This window comes from Erpetoichthys calabaricus, chromosome 3, assembly GCF_900747795.2.
Source record: "Erpetoichthys calabaricus chromosome 3, fErpCal1.3, whole genome shotgun sequence".
Taxonomy (NCBI): domain Eukaryota; kingdom Metazoa; phylum Chordata; class Cladistia; order Polypteriformes; family Polypteridae; genus Erpetoichthys; species Erpetoichthys calabaricus.
Window position 1 is genome coordinate 32,123,510 of NC_041396.2, and position 22,081 is coordinate 32,145,590.

Here is a 22,081-nt window from a genome sequence, read left to right on the forward strand (position 1 = left end):
TGGCGGTCCGATCCTCGGCTACAGAAGCTGGCATGTGTACTTTGCTTTGTTGTAATTATTTTATGAATATTATCAATAATGGATTACAAAAATGTGCAACTTAACTCCTGCTTGTCTTTTATTCTATGTAATTGCTTGAGGTTATAGATGTAGAAGGGAAGGTATGGAGAAGTTATGAAGTACAATACCTTATTAACAGTGGTAAGTCTATGGGATTTGAGGCATTCTGATAATGTCTACACAATAAAGAATACAAAAAGGGAAAGTAGAGACAAACAGGACTCTACCAAGGCAAAACAACACACATCAGTTGAAAACTCCAAGTTTTGATCTTACCAAAATATTCTTTTATTAACTACATATACACTAAACGTTAAAATTATACAAAGTTATTGTCTGTCTGTATACCTGCATTGTTATCGGCATTGTTATCACTCTTTAATTTAATATTGTTATCTGTATGCTGCTGCTGGAGTATGTGAATTTCCCCTTTGGATTAATAAAGTATCTATCTATCTATCTATCTATCTATCTATCTATCTATCTATCTATCTATCTATCTATCTATCTATCTATCTATCTATCTATCTATCTATCTATCTATCTATCTATCTATTTTAAAATGCATGCACGTGATGTGTGGCGCAGTGGGTAGCACAGTTGGGAGACCTGGGTTCACTTCCTGGGCCCTCCCTGCATGAAGTTTGCATGTTCTCCCCTTGTCTGTAAAAAGTATTCACCCCTTGGAAGTTTTCAGATTTTTCTCGCTATATAACGTTGAATCCCAGTGGATTTAAGTTGGCTTTTTTGAGACTGGTCAGCAGGTAAAAGACTCTTTAATGTCAAAGTGACCACATATCTCTATAAAGTGGTCTACATTTATTACAAATACAAGATTACAAAGTAACTAATCATGTAGGTATACACCCTCTTTAATTGGACACCTGTAAATCATCTTTGGTGCATCCAGTTTGTTAAAGAAGTCATATAATTACTCTATGGATGTTACCTGTCTGGGGTTTTATTTGATTGGAATATAAATGCCGTTGTACGTTGAAGGGCCAGCTTGTGCTGAGTCAATATATGGCCTAACCTGCACAATGAAGAACACTCCAAGCAACTCTGTGAAAAACACAAGTCAGTGAATGGAGACAAATAAATATTCAAGTCACTGAAAATCCCTTGGAGGCCAGTAAAGAGTGTAGCACAGCTGTAAATCTGCTTAGATCAAACCGTCTACAAAAACCGAGCAACCATGCAAGGAGAGTGAGGGAGGCCACCAAGAGACGTTTGATAACTGAGTTAACAGCTTCAGTGCCTCAGATTGTGCAGACAACTGTTGTCCAAGTTTCATAACCAGTCTCAGATTTACTGGAGTGTGGCAAAGAGAAAGCCACTATGGAAAAACACACACACCATCTCGGCTACTGTTTGCCAGAAGATATGTAAGAGTGGAAGATGGTTCTATGGTCTGATGAGTACAAAACTGAGGTTTTGGACAACAATGACATATTTGAACACTGCACACTATCAAAAGCACACCATCCTCACTATGAAGAATGGTGCTAGCAACATTTGGCTGTTCGGATACTTTTGTTCAGCACACCCTGGAAAGCTTATGAGTGTAAAATAAATACAGCAAAATACAAATAATTCTTGGAGGAATAATTCTGATGCAGTGTGCAAGAAACCTGACCCTTGTCAGAAGATTTGTTTCCTAGCAGAGCAACAACCACAAGCCAAAGCTGTACAGGAATGGCTACAAATCAACAATGTGAATGTCCTGGGGTGGAAGAGTCATAGTCTAGATTTCAATCCACGATCCCAATTCAACCTGACCAAGCTTTAGCAGTTTTGCAAAGAAGAAGGCAGACAAAGGTAATGTGCAGATGTGCAAAGCTGATAGAGGGACAGAGGTGTGTGGACACAGAAAGGTGCATCTACAAAATATTGATTTGATGGGGGTGCATACCTATGCAGTCTGTTATTGTATATTTTATATTTGTAATTAATTTAGACCATCATGCAGAGATCTGTTTTCACTTTGACTTTAAAGTCTGTTTCTTTTGATCAGCGTCAAAAAGAGCCAAAGTGAATCTACTTTGATTCAGTGGTAGCTCATAGTATGAGATGATATCTGTCAAAGTATCCCCGATTATATAACGTGAATATGGGCAGACAGTTGTTTGGCTCTCTCCCGCTACAAGTGGTATTACTTTTATTTGGCTCTCTTGTGTTGCGTATGCTGTCACAGCAAAAATATTCCATCAACTTGGTTTTTTGAAACACTAGCTTTTCACCACATTGCAATTTGAAATAGGAAGATGTTAAAAGATGAAAGTGGATATTTCTTACTGATGCTCTTCTGGAGCTTCCCCTGCCTGCTGCCGTGTCATTGAGCTGCACATGTCCTGCACGCGATCCTTGGTTTGCTGTAATTGACCTCGGATGCCTTCCAGCTGCCTCTCTAGCTCCTGGTTTGTCCGGCGCAGCTCCTCGTTCTCTGAGCTGGTCTTGTTCTTTGAGTTGAGAAGTACCTGGACACTTTCCTCCAGCTGTGTAAAAGAAGAAGACCACCCAGGTTACTAGTATAAGCCATCGACGGCATGGTAGCGGTGTGTGGGACATGCCAGGATGTCTTTAGGTTTTCTCCTTTTAGAGTCAGCCCAAGCAATCTGCTTGTACTAAGCATCAAGTGGAACTCAGATGATCAGCCCGTCAATAAAGCTTCATTCATTTGCTTTGGTTAAGCTAGAAGTGGTGATCACCTCATTTTGAACTTGGGCGAGATGATGGACTTCACAGTTTTTCTGATCCAGTGCTTTCCTCAGATGCTTGGCTTGAGCCTCCGATGTTTTAAATCTCTGATAACAAAAATCAAAGAAGATCTTTGAGTTAGAGTTTGTACTCCTTGAAATATTTGCTGAAAGCAGCCAGCTAAAGTACAAAGGCCCAGAAGCCCTTGGAAACTTGCCTCACTGCGAAGCCTCTCTCTTTCTTGAATGATCTGGTGCTCCATCTCTTCATAGAGGTGCTGCACCTCCTGGTTGTGGTCTACAATCCTCCTGCAAGAGAGAAGAATGAGGCTCTAGATGGCTCTTGTATATCAGATGTTAAAGGTATGGATGATCCTAGTATATCAGGAATAAGAATGAGCCAGCTGGCCAACTATGAAGAAGCCAGTCTGTCACTTACTTCTTCAGTGTCAGCTCCAGGCTCTCCTTCTCCTCTTGAGCCTGACGGATCTGGAGTGTCACCTTAGCCACAAACTCCTCCAGGTTCCCCAGGAGATGAGGCTCCCTGTACCGCAGCTCCATCCACAGCTTCCAAATCTCCGTTTGGCTGTGGATCAAGTGACAAACAGAGTGTAGTGAATCTACTGACGCAATCTCAACGTGTTATGTCCTTCTAGATAAAAATTGACGAGGACCTTAAAAGAATTAATGCTCGGTTAATTTAGCTTGTTTCATTTATGGTCATTGAATCTTCCACAAAAATCAATAAGGTGAATATCATTGAATAAATCTTTACTCTTGCAAGAGATTGTCAGCTCCCAAACTTTCCATCAGAGTCAAGAAATGCTTTTTCTCTTCACTGTCCACCTCCTCCAGGAAATCCGGTGAAGGCGACTGGTAAAGGGAAGGCTCCTTTTTCTTTTGCATGTCTTTGAGTTGTGGTTGTTTGCCCAAGAACTGTTCTGAATGGAAAGGATGAAGAATTTAAAATGAAGTCAGTGACATTAATTTAGCCAGGGGTCCTCTGTTTGCTAGTGGCATTGAGGACCTACAGAAATGAGGATGCATTTACGTTCTGATGACTCCACTCACTTAGTCCTTTGAGAAAGTCCTCAGTAGTCACAAAGCCATGTCTTTCATGATCAAGATGATCAAAGACCACCTGGAGATCCTTGAAGTCAAGCTGGAGGCTTCCTGCCAGCCTCTGAAAAAAACAGTGATGCGTTTAGAACGTGCTGCAAGATCACAGGCCGCGGTTTCAGTTGTGACTTCATTGATTTATTTTTTCTTTAGCTTCCAAGATCCTTTATTGGCATGACACGACACACATCATACAGTAAAAATATCATTTGGCTTATTTAAGCAATGTAACAAAGCACCGCCTAGTGGACACTGCAGTCCCAGAACAAATTTACCAAAAAAAGAGATTACAAGTATAAAAGTATTGAAATTGCTTAGCAGAGCAAGCAGCATGAAAGGTAGAAATACAAAGAAATGTTTCTGACCCTTCAGGCCCTGGCTAAGTGGTACATTTACTTACTGGCTTGCCACCTGAAAATGCTCCAACCTTGTCTTCATCTCTAGTCCTCTCCACCTTCACCTTCTCACAATAGATTATATTAGTAGACATTTAATGCATAGAGTTTCAGTTTTCTGGTCAGCGACCACCCTTACAGAATCTAAGGGGCAGTGGCAGTGGTGCCTGACGTTATACAACAAGATCGCTGATTTAGGTCCTGCTGCTGACTCACTAGGCTCCTTTACACCTGCATGCATTTTGTATCTTAAATATATTTGAATATAATTTAACCAGATTACAATTACACTTGGCATCAAAATACCAATCTGACTATCTCTGAATACAATCTGCATGATCCGGTCACATGTGCATTTACACCTGGTTTTTCAGTGCAGTCAAGTGGTATCCACATGTGATCAGATTACTGAAAAGGCAAGTTAATGCTATGTAGGTGTGCTCTGACTCCACATCAAAAAGTACATGTAAACATGCATCTGATCTTATGCATCACTTTGAGAAAGAGTGACTGTTGAATTTATAATAATAACAGTAACTGAGCCTGGACTGTTTTGCACCTACTGCAGGCAACTTGACATCAATTGCCACAGATATTGAAACTAAAGTTTCTTGTCATGATAGATAGATAGATAGATAGATAGATAGATAGATAGATAGATAGATAGATAGATAGATAGATAGATAGATAGATAGATAGATAGATAGATAGATAGATAGATAGATATTAATATGTTAGAACAGGGGTTGGCAACCTTTGAGCAGTGTCGTGCCAAACCTATGTTACAATGTTATTCCGCGTGCTGATCTAATTCTACCAATTTTGTTATATATAGTATCAAAACTGGTCCAGTTACAATGGGCATAATTTTGAAGCCCATTATAAACGGATCTTATATTATTGGTCATTCAATATTGTAAAATACATAGGATAGTGTGCGAAAAGAATGTTTTGTCAAATTTTAATTTTCAGCACATTTATTAAAAATTGTATTACAAATTATAAATTACATTTTTTCTATACAAAATACAGAGTTTGAATAAGAAAAAATTATCAAGAATTCTAATATGATTAATCATTCTTTATTATTAATCAGAGCTATTAATCCATTAATGCGAAGCAATTGTATAACTACATTCGGTAGTTTTATTTTTGGTTCCAGTTATTTGACTAAAATAAGCAGTTTGTTTCTTAAAGCCAGAAATGGCCCTTTTTATAGCTTCACTTTTCTCATCAGAGTTTTTAAATGTGGATTGATATTTAGTCTGATGATGTCTTTGTACACTTGACGTACAACACACAACATTTTCACAGCATAATGCAGACATCTATCTATCTATCTATCTATCTATCTATCTATCTATCTATCTATCTATCTATCTATCTATCTATCTATCTATCGTGACTTTGGTATCTATCTATCTATCTATCTATCTATCTATCTATCTATCTATCTATCTATCTATCGTGACTTTGTTATCTATCTATCTATCTATCTATCTATCTATCTATCTATCTATCTATCTATCTATCTATCTATCTATCTATCTATCTATCGTGACTTTGTTATCTATCTATCTATTTATCTATCTATCTATCTATCTATCGTGACTTTGTTATCTATCTATCTATCTATCTATCTATCTATCTATCTATCTATCTATTTTAAAGTGCATACACGTGATGTGTGGCGCAGTGGGTAGTGCTGCTGCCTCGCAGTTAGGAGACCCGGGTTCACTTCCCGGGTCCTCCCTGCGTGGAGTTTGCATGTTCTCCCCGTGTCTGCATGGGTTTCCTCCGGGCGCTCCAGTTTCCTCCCACAGTCCAAAGACATGCAGGTTAGGTGCATTGGTGATTCTAAATTGTCCCTAGTGTGTGCTTGGTATGTGGGTGTGTGTGTGCGCCCTGCGGTTAGGCTGGCACTCTGCCCAGGGTTTGTTTCCTGCCTTGCACCCTGTGTTGGCTGGGGTTGGCTCCAGCAGACCCCTGTGACCCTGTAGTTAGGATATAGCGGGTTGGATAATAGATGGATAGATACACATGATGTGCCTCAAACAGGGCAAAACACGTGTCATGTACTCTTTGTATTATTTGGTAGATACTATATACAGTATATAGTGTATATATATATATATATATATATATATATATATATATATATATATATATATATATATATATATATATATATATATATATATATATAGTATATATACTGTATATATAATACGCACACACTCATATATAGGCTAATGATATCAGATGGCAGAGATATGGGGAGATAATTAACTGGAATGGAAGCCAAAGAATTAAGATAAATTGAAACCAAATTAATTTTAATGTTAAAATTAAGTTTAATTTTAATAGATTCAAGATGAGCTATCAGATTTATTCATAATTTATAAGGCTTCTTAACAGATTTTAGTAACTGAAGCACTTAATGCCATGTTTGTTTTCTTTTTATTTCTCATTGCATCTTTTCACTTTTTCCACTTGAAATAAATAATTGTCTATTAAACATCTTTCTTACACCTGATTCTTAATCAGAGCGATTTTAAACTGAAGGAGATTTTTAAATTTAAGAACATGAACTTTTATACTTTTACTTGAGTAAATATGATTAACGCATACTTTACTTTTTACCTGAGAGTTTTTATAGATGAAGACTTGCATTTGTACTTACTGTAATTAATGCATTTCTGTACTTCTGCCACCCCCCAATGGGTAAATCTTTTAATTGTAAGCTGAGCAGTGCCTTGACACTCACCTCTGTGTCTATCTGTCTCTTTCTTTCTCTCTCTCTATGATTGCTGATCGCAGCAGTCATAATGATTCTCTCCCTGCCTATCACTGTATATCATTCATTTACTCTTGTTTTTATTACTTTAAAGAAATAAAAGCAGAAGTCTGAAAGTGACAATTGGGTGCATGCTTTAAAAGGACACTGTAAATTGCAAATTTTAGTTATTTATTTTTAAAATATTCCGTATTAGTGTACTGCGGTGGGCTGGCACCATGTCTGTGGTTTGTTTCCAGCCTTGCACCCTGTGTTGTCTGGGATTGGCTCCAGTAGACCCCCGTGACCCTGTAGTTAGGATATAGCGGGTTGGATAATGGATGGATGGATGTATTAGTAAAACATAATTGAACATTTGAGGAAAATGCTGCATCTGTTGAATTTATGAATATCGAGAAGCCTCATTACCTTTTATTGTCATTATCTGAATGTCTAAATTGCTTGAGTCAACTTGAGATTATTAATTTCAATTTTAGATGTACAATCTAGACTGTTTTCTTCTTAAAGTATAACAAATTGATGCATCTTAAAGGGTTTGAACAAAGCAGGGGTCCCCAAGCAGAATCATGCATAGGGCCCCCAAAAAGCTAGAAATGGTCCTGATGGTACATACGTGCTCAGAATTCAATGTCAAATGAAAGTATTATGTTTATTGATCATTAAACATCAAATTTTATCAAACATTGATAAAGGATAGCAAAGTGATCTGTGATTGTATGTTTACCAGAAAGTGATCACAAAACCAAGTCATACCACCATAATGGCAGAAAGAAACAGAAGAACAGCAACATCTGCTGAGTGATGAAGAACAAGAAAAAATAAAAAGACAAGACAATGAACGACATTGACAAGTAAGTAATAATCCTGACTATACAGCAGGCTCATAGGCATGCAAGACAAAGTCCAGGATGCAGACAGAAGAGCACAGAGGCAATTGAGAAGATTGTCAAATGGTCGAAACGTCCCACCATATGAAAAGATTGCTATTAGATCTCTCCATCAATGTTTCTGTGAACACCCCTACTTAGCAACGTGACGTCAGCTTTGTGATCAACATCATGCTGCATTTTTTAACTCAAAAATAAAGTTTTGCTTCCTCTAGATGAGCTTCCAGAAATAATACATTACATTATGACCTCCAGAGGAACTGAAAGAAGAGACTACTAAGTGTAAGTTCTTACTTTTGTAAACAATGGCTGAAGAGATTACTGTTGTTTATATCTAGCCTTTTGTAGCTTTATTTTATTATTTTTTTGCACTGTAGGTCCACATGTTTCACTTGTAAATCTTTAAAATAATAGTTCAGGTTTAAGATATGCTTTTAAATGAGTTGTACCAGATTAGGACAGTAGATGTCACTGTTACTGTTCTTATTTAAGTTTCCAGCCTGCCTCAACAGTTCATGCTAGTCATGTGAGAAAACTTGAGGCTTTACAACCACAGTGCTCTACTTTTGTTTATTTACAGAAATGTTAAGTTTCGTTTTGCACATGATGATATTTTAACACTGCAGAGGAAGCCTTGTATTTATAAACACGATTACCTGCAGGTCCCCATGAGTGATGATGCCCGGGCCATCGGTAGTTTCCTCAGTTAGTGTCCCCAGCCAGCCTTCTGGATTGATTGCTCGGGGCTGTCGCCGGCTAGATCCCACTTTCCTCCTCTTTTGAGAAGTTGAAAAACCCCTTACATTGATGTCCACAGTAGCCTTTGGGTCCACATGTGTGCTGGCTTCTTCATCCTTTGGCCTCCCCTCAGACATCACTAATGGGGTCTCCATAAACTTCCCTTGAAATATGAAGAAACCAGGAAGTGTCAGAAGATTCTACAACCCACTAATAGTTTAGATCTGTGTGTGTTGAGGGGACAAACTTTATTCATTGCAAGGTAGGCCCAAGTTTAGAATGCTGGCCGTACATTGCAACTTGAAGATGAATTTGTTTGCCAGTTTATCAAGTCTGTGGTTTGGCTTGTGAAAGTCGACAGGGCTTGCAACACCACACAGCCCCCCCCCACCCCCCCCCACCCAAAGCACCTCTTGTCCCATCCTTCCCTGTAAGAGTTACTTACTGAGTCCCTCTGAAAAGTCCTCATTTGTGATGAATCCATTTCCCTCACGGTCCAAGCTCTGGAAAACCTGTTCCAGCTCCTCCGAAGTTAGTGGGAGGTCTGCTGCCAGCTTCTGTGAGAAAGGACCAAAAGAAGAACTTAAAGGAACAAAACGGTAATGGTGGCATCCATCTGGCTAGGGTCTAAAGGTGCTTGATCAAACATGAATTCTAACGTTTCATGCATTTGATTACAAAAATACAAACTCTTCACTGTCGAAATTGTAAAGTCTGGCAATACAGTATCTACCAAATTTGATTTTTCCTATTTCCTGTTGTTTGACACCAAAAAGCAACTGGTAAAAGTAATAAACAATTTCAAGTTAAGGTTCTGTTTCATTTGTTCATGTGCAGAACACAGCAAAGTTGTTAGTTGTATATCTGACCAAAAAGCATGACGGCACCACTCTCTGCCTCTGTGACCATCAAGTCATGCCACATGCAAAAGTTCGCTGATGACACTGCTATCGTGGGCTGCATCAGGAGTGGGCAGGAGGAGGAGTATAGGGACCTAATCAAGGACTTTGTTAAATGGTGCGACTCAAACCACCTACACCTGAACACCAGCAAAACCAAGGAGCTGGTGGTGGATTTTACGAGGCCCAGACCCCTCATGGACCCCGTGATCATCAGAGGTGACTGTGTGCAGATGGTGCAGACCTATAAATTACCTGGGAGTGCAGCTGGATGATAAATTAGACTGGACTGCCAATACTGATGCTCTGTGCAAGAAAGGACAGAGCCGACTATACTTCCTTAGAAGGCTGGCGTCCTTCAACATCTGCAATAAGATGCTGCAGATGTTCTATCAGACGGTTGTGTTGAGCGCCCTCTTCTACGCGGTGGTGTGCTGGGGAGGCAGCATTAAGAAGAAAGACGCCTCACGCCTGGACAAACTGGTGAGGAAGGCAGGCTCTATTGTTGGCATTGAGCTAGACAGTTTGACATCTGTGGCAGAGCGATGGGCGCTCAGCAGGCTCCTATCAATTATGGAGAATCCACTGCATCCACTAAACAGTGTCATCTGCAGACAGAGGAGCAGCTTCAGCGACAGACTGCTGTCACTGTCCTGCTCCACTGACAGACTGAGGAGATCGTTCCTCCCCCAAACTATGCGACTCTTCAATTCCACCCGGGGGGGTAAACGTTAACATTATATAAAGTTATTGTCTGTTTTTATCTGCATTATTATCAATCTTTAATTTAATATTGTTTTTTGTATCAGTAAGGTGCTGCTGGAGTATGTGAATTTCCCCTTGGGATTAATAAAGTATCTATCTATCTATCTATCTATCTATCTATCTATCTATCTATCTATCTATCTATCTATCTATCTATCTATCTATCTATCTATCTATCTATCTATCTATCTATCTATCTATCTATCTATCTATCTATCTATCTAATAAAGAGAAGCACAATATAGATATTTTACTGGAATAAAATGGTAAACTGTGGTTTGTCGTGAAGTTTTGCTTTTGCTATCCATCCATCCATTTTAAGAAATGCCCCTTTGAGTCTTAGGGTTGTGAGGTGTCAAACTGTTTTCTGAAAAGATAAGACACAAATCAGGAACAAACAGGCTGCCAACCATTTGAGGGACGCACTCACATTCCTACCCATACACTCACAAGGGGGCTATTTAGGGTCACCAAGTAATCAAAAACAACATCTTTGGGATGTGGGGAAAGAGCAGACTGCTTGAACATAACCCACGTGGAAACGACACAAAGGCCATGCAGACAGTCTAGATTAGAAAAGATTATCTTTATTGATCCTATACGGAAATTCAGATAAATAGAGCAGCAGAAATGTAAAAAAGAAAAAACAAGGGTACAGACTCACAGGCCAAATAATGCAAGAAGTCAATCAATCAATAAACCAATCAATCAATCAATATTGTGCAGATATGTCAAACTGATCTTAACGAGTATATCAGGAGGAAGCATTGACCTGCCTGACAGCACTGGGCAGAAAAGACCCCCAGAGGCACTTCATAGCACACTGTGGTGGGATGAGCCCGTGGTTAAAAGTGCTCCAAGAGAGCACCACCTGGAGGGGATGGAGGGGACTTTTCATGATGGAATCCAATTTTGCCACCATCCTCTTTTCCACAACAGCTTCTAGCATGTCCAGGGTTCACCCGATAAGTTTGTTCAGGCAGTGTGATTCTTTTCAGCTCAAGTTGCTTCCCCAGGAGACCACAGTGTAGAACACCACACTGGTTATTATGAACTGGTAGAACATTTCCAGCATCTTGCTGCACACTTCAAAAGACCTGAGTCTCCTTAGGAGGTCCAGTCTGCTCTGGCCCTTCTTGTACAGCGCCACTGCTTTGTCAGACCAGTCCAGTTTATTGTCTATGCAGGGATGAAGTAGAAGTGCTAAATACTCTGCCTCACAACTATGTCTATTTCGAAACATTTCTTTCTAATGAGGTTGCCCACTTCCTCTAAGTTTCATGCCATGTTCCATCACACAAGCAGCTCTCCGAAACGTTGAGGGTGCGATGGCCAGCCAGTTATAAAAACCAAATGGCTTCTTTTGTGATTCTTCTAATTTACCTACAGCTGTCCAAGCAGACAATATACACAGCATGTAAATAGCCGAGACTTCTATTTCACCCTTGGCCCAGGCTAAGAGAACATTTAGTTGCATACCCAGAGAGTCTCACCTGCATGTCGGCACGTGTAATGAAGCCCTTCGCTTCCGTGTCACAATCATGGAATATCTCCTGGATGGTATTCAGGGCTGCTGCATTCTCCTTGACATTTGCTGATCCTTGACTGTTCGCCTCAGCCGGAATGTCCTTCTCAGGTTTGGCATGGGGTTCTTGCTCCTCCTCTGCAAGCTCAGGATTATGAACATTCTGTCGGAGTTTACGAGTGGAGCCTAGCTTCCTGCCAGGGTTCGTTCTCCTACCCGACATGCTGTGATCCTTCTCAGCACTTCAGATTGGGAAGGCCTGTGAAAATAAGATGACACCGAATCTCACAAACTGAGTTTGTAGGTTTATGGGGTTGTTATTGTCAAATACACAGAGTACAGTGAAAGTCTAACTTGTGTGTGTTAATCAACTTGGAACACGACAACACTCTTTGGTGTCATGAATTAGAATAGAATTAACTTAACCTCACACATTCTGTTTTTCTAACCTGAAATATCCAATAACACAGTTTACAACACTGTCTACCATTAGGATACATAATAGGCTTCAGCCAAATGCAGATGACACTAAGTTGTATTATGGCTGAAACTCATAAAGTGTCATGTTATTTTCGAACCCTGTTGATCCAGACCAGTGTCGCAGTTTGGGGGCTAGAGCCTTTCCCAGCTAGTATAGGCCACAAGGCAGGAACAAACCCTGAACAGGGGGCCTGTTTATCACACACCTACTCACCAAACACACACTCTGGTCATTTTAGCGTTGCCAATTCACCTAACCTGCGTGTCTTTGGACAGTGGGATGAAACCCACCCAGACATGGGGAGAACATGCAAACTCCACATGGGGTTGCAAACCCTGGTCTCCTTACTGTGCTACCTAGTGGAAAAAGAAAATACGACACTGACAAATAGTGGTCAAATGTTCTCATTATAATACTAACACTTTATCATTTCATTTATTAACTCACTCTTCTTAATTTATTTGTATGTATTTTTGCACACGATCTACTTGTCTGCTTTTCCAGTGTGCTATCTTATATGTAAACGTCCATGCGTGGAAGTGTGTGTGTGTCTATCTGTCCAGCCCGGAAGTGAGAGATGGAGTCAGGGTAAGGGCTCCACCACTGAGGAAATAGAAAACTAAACGTCTACACGTGGAAGTGTGTGTGTCTGTCTGTCCGACCCGGAAGTGAAAGGCTACAGCATGAAGTTCAGAGAGCTGGCAAGACGGCCCCAACTTAATGAGTCGGAAGAAGAAAGCAACTCTGTTGCCAAAGTAAAACTGCCAAGAAAACAGAGAAACTCTTATGCAAGCAAGACGAGCACATCGGCAAAAACGGTATCCCTTTTACTTTTCCTCCCTCCGCTAAATCACAACAGAGGAGAGCACGTCGGCAAAATTAAACCTAGGAGAGAGACGCCCTGAGTAGCTCCTTTCAATTACCTGACATCTCTAGATTTCAATTTTTTTTCTGACGATTTCAATAGTTTCTAGGACCCTGGGTTTTTTACAGAATGGGCTTACGCAGCTAGTATGTTATAAACTGTAAATTAAAGAGGACTTAACATTTTAGAGTATTCCCCTAAATATTAGTATCTTAGTTATATGGGGCATGAACAAAAATCAATTAGCATTTAATGGCAGCCAATTCTTGAAAGAGGCTGCTAACCAGATCTGACAAAAGCAAAGCTTTTTGAAGTCTGAGATTCGGTTTATTAATTCTAAAGCAGTTTTGTATAAAGTACCCAACTGCCATACATGAGTAAAAGTACAGATACCTTTATGGAAAGTGACTTGAGTAAATGTAAAATTTGCCCAGGAGTGTGATGCAGTGGTTAAGGCCTTGGACTTGAAGGCCCTGAGGTTGTTGGTTCAAGTCCTACCATTAACACTGTGTGACCCTGAGCAAGTCACTTGACCTGTCTGTGCTCCAGTTGGAAAGCTAAAAGAAATGGAGCTGATTATATCATAAACTTTGTAAGTCACCTTGGATAAGGGTGTCTGGCAAATAAGTAAATGTAAAACTACTCAAATGGAAGTTTTAAAGTATCTGGTATTAATTGTATTTAAATATCAAACATACAAGAAAATGCAGGAAATCTCTGTTTTACACTGTATATAGCCAACAAATTTCATACAAAATTAAAATACTCCCTTCTGTTTAATTTTGAGTTATATTACAATCACTTAAACATGAACCAATTAAATGCAACTTGAAGCAGTGACATTTGGTACAAGAGGACATCTCAATGATTGCATCCTAATTTGAGTGGAGAGGACACTAAGCCACAGGCGTGCAGGTTTCACCCACTTTAAGGTCCATTCCTGAAAACCTCTTTGTAATGAGTGAGGATGGCATCTGAACGCAGTGGAAACAGATGTGGAAAACCCCATCCTATGGCCTGTTCTTGGAATGACTGCCTAAGACCCTGTTCACACGGGCGTTCAAATCTTGGTTAAATGAGTAATCTGGGCTTTTAAGTTGCGTTTTGTAGTAGCACTTAATTGACTTCATTATGACGGTACATTCGTGTTCGTTTGCCTCTGGTAAACATCAATCTGTAGCCCTGATTGCAGTTTATCTGTGGGGTGGCAGTTATCAGGCAGGCCAGAGTGTTTTTAGCCTGTGGGGTTCGAGGTTCATCCTTCATTGAGATTCTGGAAATATGGATCAGTTGACTTTATTAGCCCTGAACATTGACCTCCTTGTGTTAAAAATCCTCCTGATGCGGTGATGTGGGCAGAGAAAACATCACCGCCGCTGCTGAGTTCACCCTCTGACTGCACAGTGTGTGAAGAAAGGAAGCTTTTGTTTAATCTGTTAAGTAATGCGACGATTTCTGCGTAAGTTCTTCAAACTCTGTGGGATGTCAGTTTTGAGTTTTGATTGCCTGCTGCAGCTTTAACAACACCCTAATACCTAATAGTCAACCAATGTGCGAGTCAGTGTTTGTCCTGAACAGAGGCTAATTGGCACCTTGAAGTAAGCAAATATACAAACGGCACTCGCGTATGCACTCAGCCACCGGCATTAATCATCCATAGTAGCTAGAGTTACATCATTAGCACAAACTTACAGACTGTTTCAGATTCTCCATTATTATCATTATTATTTTGTTGATAATGTGTGTAAATGTGTGTGTGTGTGTGTGTGTGTGTGGTGCTGCATTCTAATGCCATCATCTCTTCCCCCTGCAGAATGGAAGATTAACAGCCAGTCCATCGTTGACTTCACTTTTGTTCATCCGTCTGGACCTGCCTCTTTCTGCCACGTAGCGACTGAAACTGGGAACCGGATATCTCGTGTCCATCCATTTCTGTCCTGAACTCACGTCTGAGAAGACGTTCTTGCAAATATTGCGTTTTTTGTTTTTTAAAACCTTTAATGATATGGGGTCACCAACTCTTTATCTTTTTCTCCTTTTTGCACTTTCTATCTATCTATCTATCTATCTATCTATCTATCTATCTATCTATCTATCTATCTATCTATCTATCTATCTATCTATCTATCTATCTATCTATCTATTGTGGTGTACAGCCCGGACACAGACAGGTAGACATTGTTGACTTCAACCAACACACGTTTATTTACAATATTTACACAACAGTGAAGTACACAACCCAGTGCCGCAGCACCAATCACCCACAAGTCCAAGCCCTTACACAATGCCTCTCTTCTAGTCTGCCTCCACTCCTCTCCTCTCCTCTGAGCTCTGTCTTCTTCCACCCGACTCCAGCCATCGAATGGAGGGAGGCAGCCCCATTTATACACACCTGGATGTGCTCCAAGTGCCTCCCGATTAGCTTCCGCCGGCACTCCCCAGTGTAGCGGAAGTACCAGCTGCGCACCTGGAAGCACTCTGGATATCCCTGGTTGTCTTCCCCCCAGCACTTCCGGGTGTGGCGGAAATGCTGAGGACCAAGGCTCTCCAGACATCAGGGCGCCCCCTGGCGGTGACCACGGGTCCCTATAGGGTTGAGCTTCCAAGCTCAGTTCCTGTGGTCCCCAAAGGCGTAATCCCTCCTCCAGTCCTTTTGGGCATCTCGGCTGGGTACCACCCCCAGCCGCTTGCAACACTATCTATCTATCTATTATATAGTGCCTTTGTTATCTATCTATCTATCTATCTATCTATCTATCTATCTATCTATCTATCTATCTATCTATCTATCTATCTATCTATCTATCTATCTATCTATCTATTATATAGTGCCTTTGTTATCTATCTATCTATCTATCTATCTATCTATCTATCTATCTATCTATCTATCTATCTATCTATCTATCTATCTATCTATCTATCAGCACAAAATGTGAGGTGGCAATGGTACCCAGTGTCTAGCTGTGCTGCCTTTAACAGAAATATCTAACCATCCATTTCCTGACCCTAACTTATCCAATAAAGATCACAGGAAAGTAAAGTCTTTCCTGCTAGGATCAGGCACAAGTCATAAACACACCCTGAACTGGGCACTAGGGCACTAGTCCATTACAAGGCACATTCGAATCACACATCCAGAAAAACTGGAAACTTTTAGGATTGCCATTGACCTAACCAGCACATGTTTGAGATGTGGGAGAACCTAAAAGAACCCAAAGCCAGGAACTGATGATAAATCCTTAGAATTGTAAGGTTGCGGTTCTAAATTCGGTACCACCCTGCCACCCCATCAGAAACATCTATACATCCGTTTTCAGTCCTGATTAATCCAATTCTATGTCATAGTCTGTGCTGGCAGCATCATTTGCAGGAAATATCCATAATGGAAAAGGACAGCAGTGGTCAGAAATATTAAATGTAAAATGAGCCCAAATGGAATGAAGAGCAATGTGTAGAACTATCCATCCATCCATCCATTTTCCAACCCGCTGAATCTGAACACAGGGTCACGGGGGTCTGCTGGAGCCAATCCCAGCCAACACAGGGCACAAGGCAGGAACCAATCCCGGGCAGGGTGCCAACCCACCGCAGGACACACACAAACACACCCACACACCAAGCACACACTAGGGCCAATTTAGAATCGCCAATCCACCTAACCAGCATGTCTTTGGACTGTGGGAGGAAACCGGAGCGCTAGTCATCAAGTAATGACCAAAAGTGATCAAGCTCCTTGGGTAAACGAGTATTGAAAACAGGAATATCTACATAAATGATCTACACTTAATGCAGCAGGTCATTTCCCATGATTCATGAGGTTATTTATAAATATGTAGGTCATTTCTTTGTGGAATGTAACCCTGGCTGCTTGGCTACGTAACATGACCTCAGTGACTGGTTGTAGCTGTTCAGAGAGAGCTCATCTTGCTGACATTTCCTGTTGAATGAACCCAAAAATGTAACAAAAATATTTATTTTAAACTTGCCTGCCTCTACTCCAAACTCAGAAGCTATTCATATAAATGGTTATTAAGAAACTGTGCTCTGCCAGGACAATTGTTTCCACTTTGGAGGAAAATTGCAGTGGCATTAGCTTAATGAAATATTGTATGACGCTATTTATTTTTGCTCAAAAAATACAAATCGTTATTTCTCCCTGGTTGTTCACTGGGCACATATTTAATAATAAGATGGCTAAACACTGAAAACTTATTCTGATACTATAAAATTCACAATAATTTAGATATGAAGAACATTATGAGTTAAGTATTTCTCTGTCTTTTGACTGATTGTGTTATTTGTCCTGTGAGTCCATATCTTTGTCTTTTATGCTATGCATCTAAATATTCCCTTGAGATTAACAAAATTAATCTAATCTATAATGTGATTTATATTCTAAGCATACAAATTGCATTATAGGTGGGTATGCAGTTGGGAAAAAAACTCATGCCAGCATTATTTCAGAAAGCAGCTTTTCATGACTAGTGATGAGTTAATTTGCTTCATTGAAATTAGCGAAATGTTCACAAACTTTGCCAAACTCCACAGAATGCATTGAAGTCAATTAGGAAAGAGGAATTGAACTACTTTTGAGTGGATTGAAATGGTGCAATGGTCTTTTAAGTTTCTATAGGCTCTAGGGAAAAACCTGTCAACCATTCTAGATTGACTAGGGGGCTCCGCCCCATGCTCGCTTCGCTCGCCAACCCCTGGTGTTGTGAAATTACAAAGAGCGTGATGTATGAATGAGATATAGCATTGTGTGAAGGTGTAGATGACACATATAGGAAGCAAATAAAGTTGTCCATGTCCAAAAACGGGCACAGAGAGGTAGATGCTAACTTTGTGTATTGTTTGTCCTTGTTGATGGTCATGGCCAAGGTAGGTTTAATGGAGAACTGTCGCCGTTTAAGTGTAAAAGGTAATTCCAGGTCAGAACTTGTAAGGTTAATTCTAGGAATTAGAACAGTATTGTTAGCATATGATATGTAAATAAGATACAGAATATTACGCTCACAGAGTTTCGATATAGGGGCACACATTAAAATAAAGCAGCAGCATGGGATTAGCTCATTCCATTGTTTGAAGCCACAGCTCCGGGCATAGCCTTCAAGAATAAAGAAATGCCTTGTAAATAGTAATATATCTTTGGTTTTTATTTTTCACAGCTTGTCTTGTGTTTTCTGAGGGGTTGAGGGCTACAATTAGACTTGTTTTGAGATATTGCTGAGCTCCTGGCTAATTTGCATGCATAATTAGCCATGTGGTTCTATGTTGCCAGCCACAGTGATCAGTTTTATATTTCCATTGGCAGTGCTAGTAATACTGCAAGGATTTTGTTATTTTTTTGTTTTTTTTTTAAAGCATGCGGAATGTGGGATTGAAATGACCAGAAGTGGAGAAAACAGTGGCAGTTAGAGATGGGAAAAATATCAAACAGCACACAGAGATGGCCAAGTCAGCAAAGATCTTAAGGTGGGTATCCATGAAAGTTTTGTGCATGGCTGCTACAGCTCTGCGAAATCACATTGGCCTCACAAAGCGTGCTTGGAAAAAAATGTTCTCCTAAGCCAGCTGCACTGCAAATTTCCAGGAACATATTCCACGTACATGGTCAAATGAAATAATATCTGTCAAAGTGCCATTGCAGCCTCGCCTGAACTTTGACATTTTCTGATGAAGCTGAATGTCTACTACTTTGAAGGCATGTGCTGATTTTCCATCGCCTCTTGTGCACTCCTGGTGACTGCTGGGAACTGAAGTCCTCTTGGTAGAAATGCCACAAGGATCAAGCAACACTGTAGTCTTTTATTCATTTCAAACTCCTGTTAAAAACACATCTTTTCAATGAGTATTATTCATTTTCTTGTATGTAATTCTATTGTCTTTTTAATGTGTTTATTGGATTTTAAAGTGTCCTCGAGTGTATGAAAGGCACTACACAAATAAAACTTTATCATTATTATGATTATTAGTGTCTGCATGGGGTTCTGATTTATTAATTTCCTAAAAAGAACTCTCAGCCTTTTTTCTTGCACCCTCCTGATTTAAATTAACTCTTTGAGGGCTGAATATTTTTTCCAAAAAACACACTTTTCTGAGAAGCACACAAAGCAATGGTTTCACACAGAAATTAACATAAAACCTCTGTTGCTGCGTGCTTTGGGCACACTGGCTCCCAGGCTGTCTTCACGTGGCGGGGAATGGGGGCAGCAGTGGTGGACGTAGTGCATTCTTATGTCGTTTGTACCCCTTGTCACTGTAACTGGCGGTCCTCCCAGGCGAACGTTGCCACAGGCACATCAGCTACACAAACCTGCTCAGCACCACGATCAGCTAAAGTCGGTACCTCACATTCATTTTCAATCACTTGAATCAAAATCGGAGTCCAATTCAGCAATAATGTGCAAAACATCGTCCACGGAGTATTTTGCTTTACACATTTGCTTCGATCTCTCACCAGATGTCGATCCCATTTTTGCCGTTGGTCGCCCCTTTCTACTTGCGTCAGCGCAGGGAATCTCAGTCAAACCAATGAATTTAACATTCCTTCTAGCAAAGAGAGTCCAACTATGCCATAACGGTAGGTTTTGCCACCATTTACAGTTGATTACTGAAAATGTTGTGCTTTTCTGTTTGTCGTGACGTCACCCACATGTTTGTTAGAGCTGGTGATAGTGAGTCCCTGTGTAGAGAATGGCATGCAGAACATTGCAGAGTGACTGGTAACTGGCACCACCCGAGACTCTGGCTTTATAGAATGGCTATGTGTATGTGTGTGTGTGTATCTTTGTGTGTATTAATGTTCAATGACAAGAGAAGGCAAACCCAATAAACTTTCCTCATAGGTCTCACAAATGGTGTGATAACACAAGCAATGAAGCCAGTAATAATAAAAATTGGAAAGCATGGAAGTAGACAGATTTAAATGTTTGAGAAGTATGCTGTCATGAGAAGGAAGAAGTGAAAAAGAAATAAAAGCACATATAGCAATAGGAAAAGTATCCTTCGATGCAAAGCGACATTTGTAACAACTAGAATAGATAGAACACATAAGAAAGAATAATAAAACAGTAATCTGGAGTGGTGCATTGTATTAAGGAGAGATGGTTAGGAAAGGAGATATAATTAAACTGGAAGTATTTGAAATGTAGCTATGGAGAAGGATGGGAAAGACGATGGTGTTGCATACATGCACATGAGAGACGGTTTACAGGCTCAAATATACAGTAAGTGTTTCTCAGCCAAGCCAGGAGTTGGCGCTGTCCTCTGATACTTTCTCCTTTTTACCCTTTGCAGACCATCAGAAGAACCCAACTCCTAATGATGTAATTTCCACCTCCAAAAACATTGCAGCCTGCAGCCACTTCTGGTTCTGGTCCCTCAGAATCCCTCCACTTCCTATCTTTTGAATATAAATCCACCGTTTTAAACTATTATGTCAGTTTTATTTTGAACTCAGTCTGTGAAGACACCTTGTTATTTTACATACTTTTTTCCAAGTATACTGGGACAACTCCCCAAACCTGTTTGATTGTTTTTTGGCTTTTCATACAATGGATAAATTATCTACTGAAAAAGTGATTTGGAAATATGTTGGAAATAGGAGGCACAAAAACTGGATGGGACATGGACTGAGAGGAGAGCAATTGCTGAAAATAGTGCTCAAGTGTAAACTAGAGTGAAAGAAATCAAGAGGAACGCCAAGGCAGGACGTCTTAATCATACCAAGAAATGAAAGGAAATGCAGAAGGCAGAATACAATTGAGGAACTGGTGTTGGAAAGACCTGTCCTACAACACATAACTAAAGAAGAAGAGCAACAGCAGTAATCGGCTAGTAATTAAAAAAGTAGCTGAAACAAAAGTTTGCTGCCCAGGATCTGAGTTTGACACAGCTACATTAAAATGAGCAATGTGGCCCCACCATCCCCATGTCTCGGCCAAGAATTCCCTCCAGCTCTGGCCACCCCTTCCTTGCATATGCACAAAAGGCAACCTCATGTGCTTCCATACTGACATGATAAGAATACTCCCCTGGAGTTCTCCTGCTGGACTTTTCATTGCTCTCTGTTACCTTTAATGTACTATTGACTCTGACATCTTCTTGCCACCTGGCCATCCCTTTCCCAGAAAGGTGCACAGTCAAATCAAGAATTTTTGATTTTTTGGAGATGCTGGATTCATGTTTAAGCAGCATTTTACCTCATCAATTGACTTCCTTTCTTATAAATGAATGATGTCATTTCATTTTATGGATTCCATGCCATAACCTATACATACAGTGTCTTCTGGTGTCAAGTGGTGGCCTAACACCCTATGAAGTGACCTCAATTAGTAGATTAAACTGCTTCTGCCTCCCAGTTGATCTTTCCCCTGTTTAAAGATAACATCTTCTCAAAATGGCCTCAACAGTTAGAGATTATCACTTCCTGAGCTCTGCTTCAAGCCCACCACACTATGTCAAGACGGATGATATTTAAAGCAGTGCTTCATAGAGTTTATGGTATTTTAAAAAGTGCTGCATCTCATTAGCAATCAACGTGATGTCTGATAATAAACATCAAAGGCATTTCTAAAGCAACTGACATCTGCTCTTACCCAAGGTTGACCTCTGCCATGTCGAAACTAGTAAAACACTATCATCTAAGCTTCTGTAATTTCACTTTTTATTGGCAAAAATCAATGCTTTTGCAAAGCAATATCTGTGCCACAATTTTAAAATAAAGACTGGTGGAACAGCATGGCGTATTGACAGTCAATTAGTTAGTCAGTTTTTAAATATCTGGGTCACTCTTTTCCTCCTCTGCTTGAGGCAGACTTTCGGCATAACTCAAAACAGTTGAGGAATCCCC

The 22,081-nt window shown here is 40.2% G+C and overlaps 2 protein-coding genes across 3 annotated transcripts in view; both read right to left on the reverse strand.

The window, feature by feature from the left end:
• The window catches only part of LOC127525818 (trichohyalin-like), a 39,498-nt gene extending 36,638 nt beyond the window's left edge, over positions 1–2,860 (reverse strand). For both annotated transcript variants that reach the window (XM_051924392.1, XM_028796561.2), the window contains exons 1-2: positions 2,769–2,860; positions 2,356–2,555 (exon numbers count right to left, since the gene is read on the reverse strand). In XM_051924392.1, the coding sequence (XP_051780352.1) occupies positions 2,356–2,408 (53 nt within the window). In that variant the 5' untranslated portion in view covers positions 2,409–2,555; positions 2,769–2,860. The remainder of the gene's footprint in view (positions 1–2,355; positions 2,556–2,768) is intronic.
• LOC114647884 (EF-hand calcium-binding domain-containing protein 4B-like) overlaps positions 2,730–22,081 on the reverse strand; it is a 48,255-nt gene continuing 28,903 nt past the window's right edge. Inside the window, exons 2-9 of the mRNA XM_051924332.1 lie at positions 11,850–12,140; positions 9,138–9,249; positions 8,611–8,855; positions 3,828–3,939; positions 3,532–3,697; positions 3,196–3,342; positions 2,975–3,065; positions 2,730–2,864 (exon numbers count right to left, since the gene is read on the reverse strand). Coding sequence (XP_051780292.1) covers positions 2,730–2,864; positions 2,975–3,065; positions 3,196–3,342; positions 3,532–3,697; positions 3,828–3,939; positions 8,611–8,855; positions 9,138–9,249; positions 11,850–12,104 — 1,263 coding nt within the window. The 5' untranslated portion in view covers positions 12,105–12,140. The remainder of the gene's footprint in view (positions 2,865–2,974; positions 3,066–3,195; positions 3,343–3,531; positions 3,698–3,827; positions 3,940–8,610; positions 8,856–9,137; positions 9,250–11,849; positions 12,141–22,081) is intronic.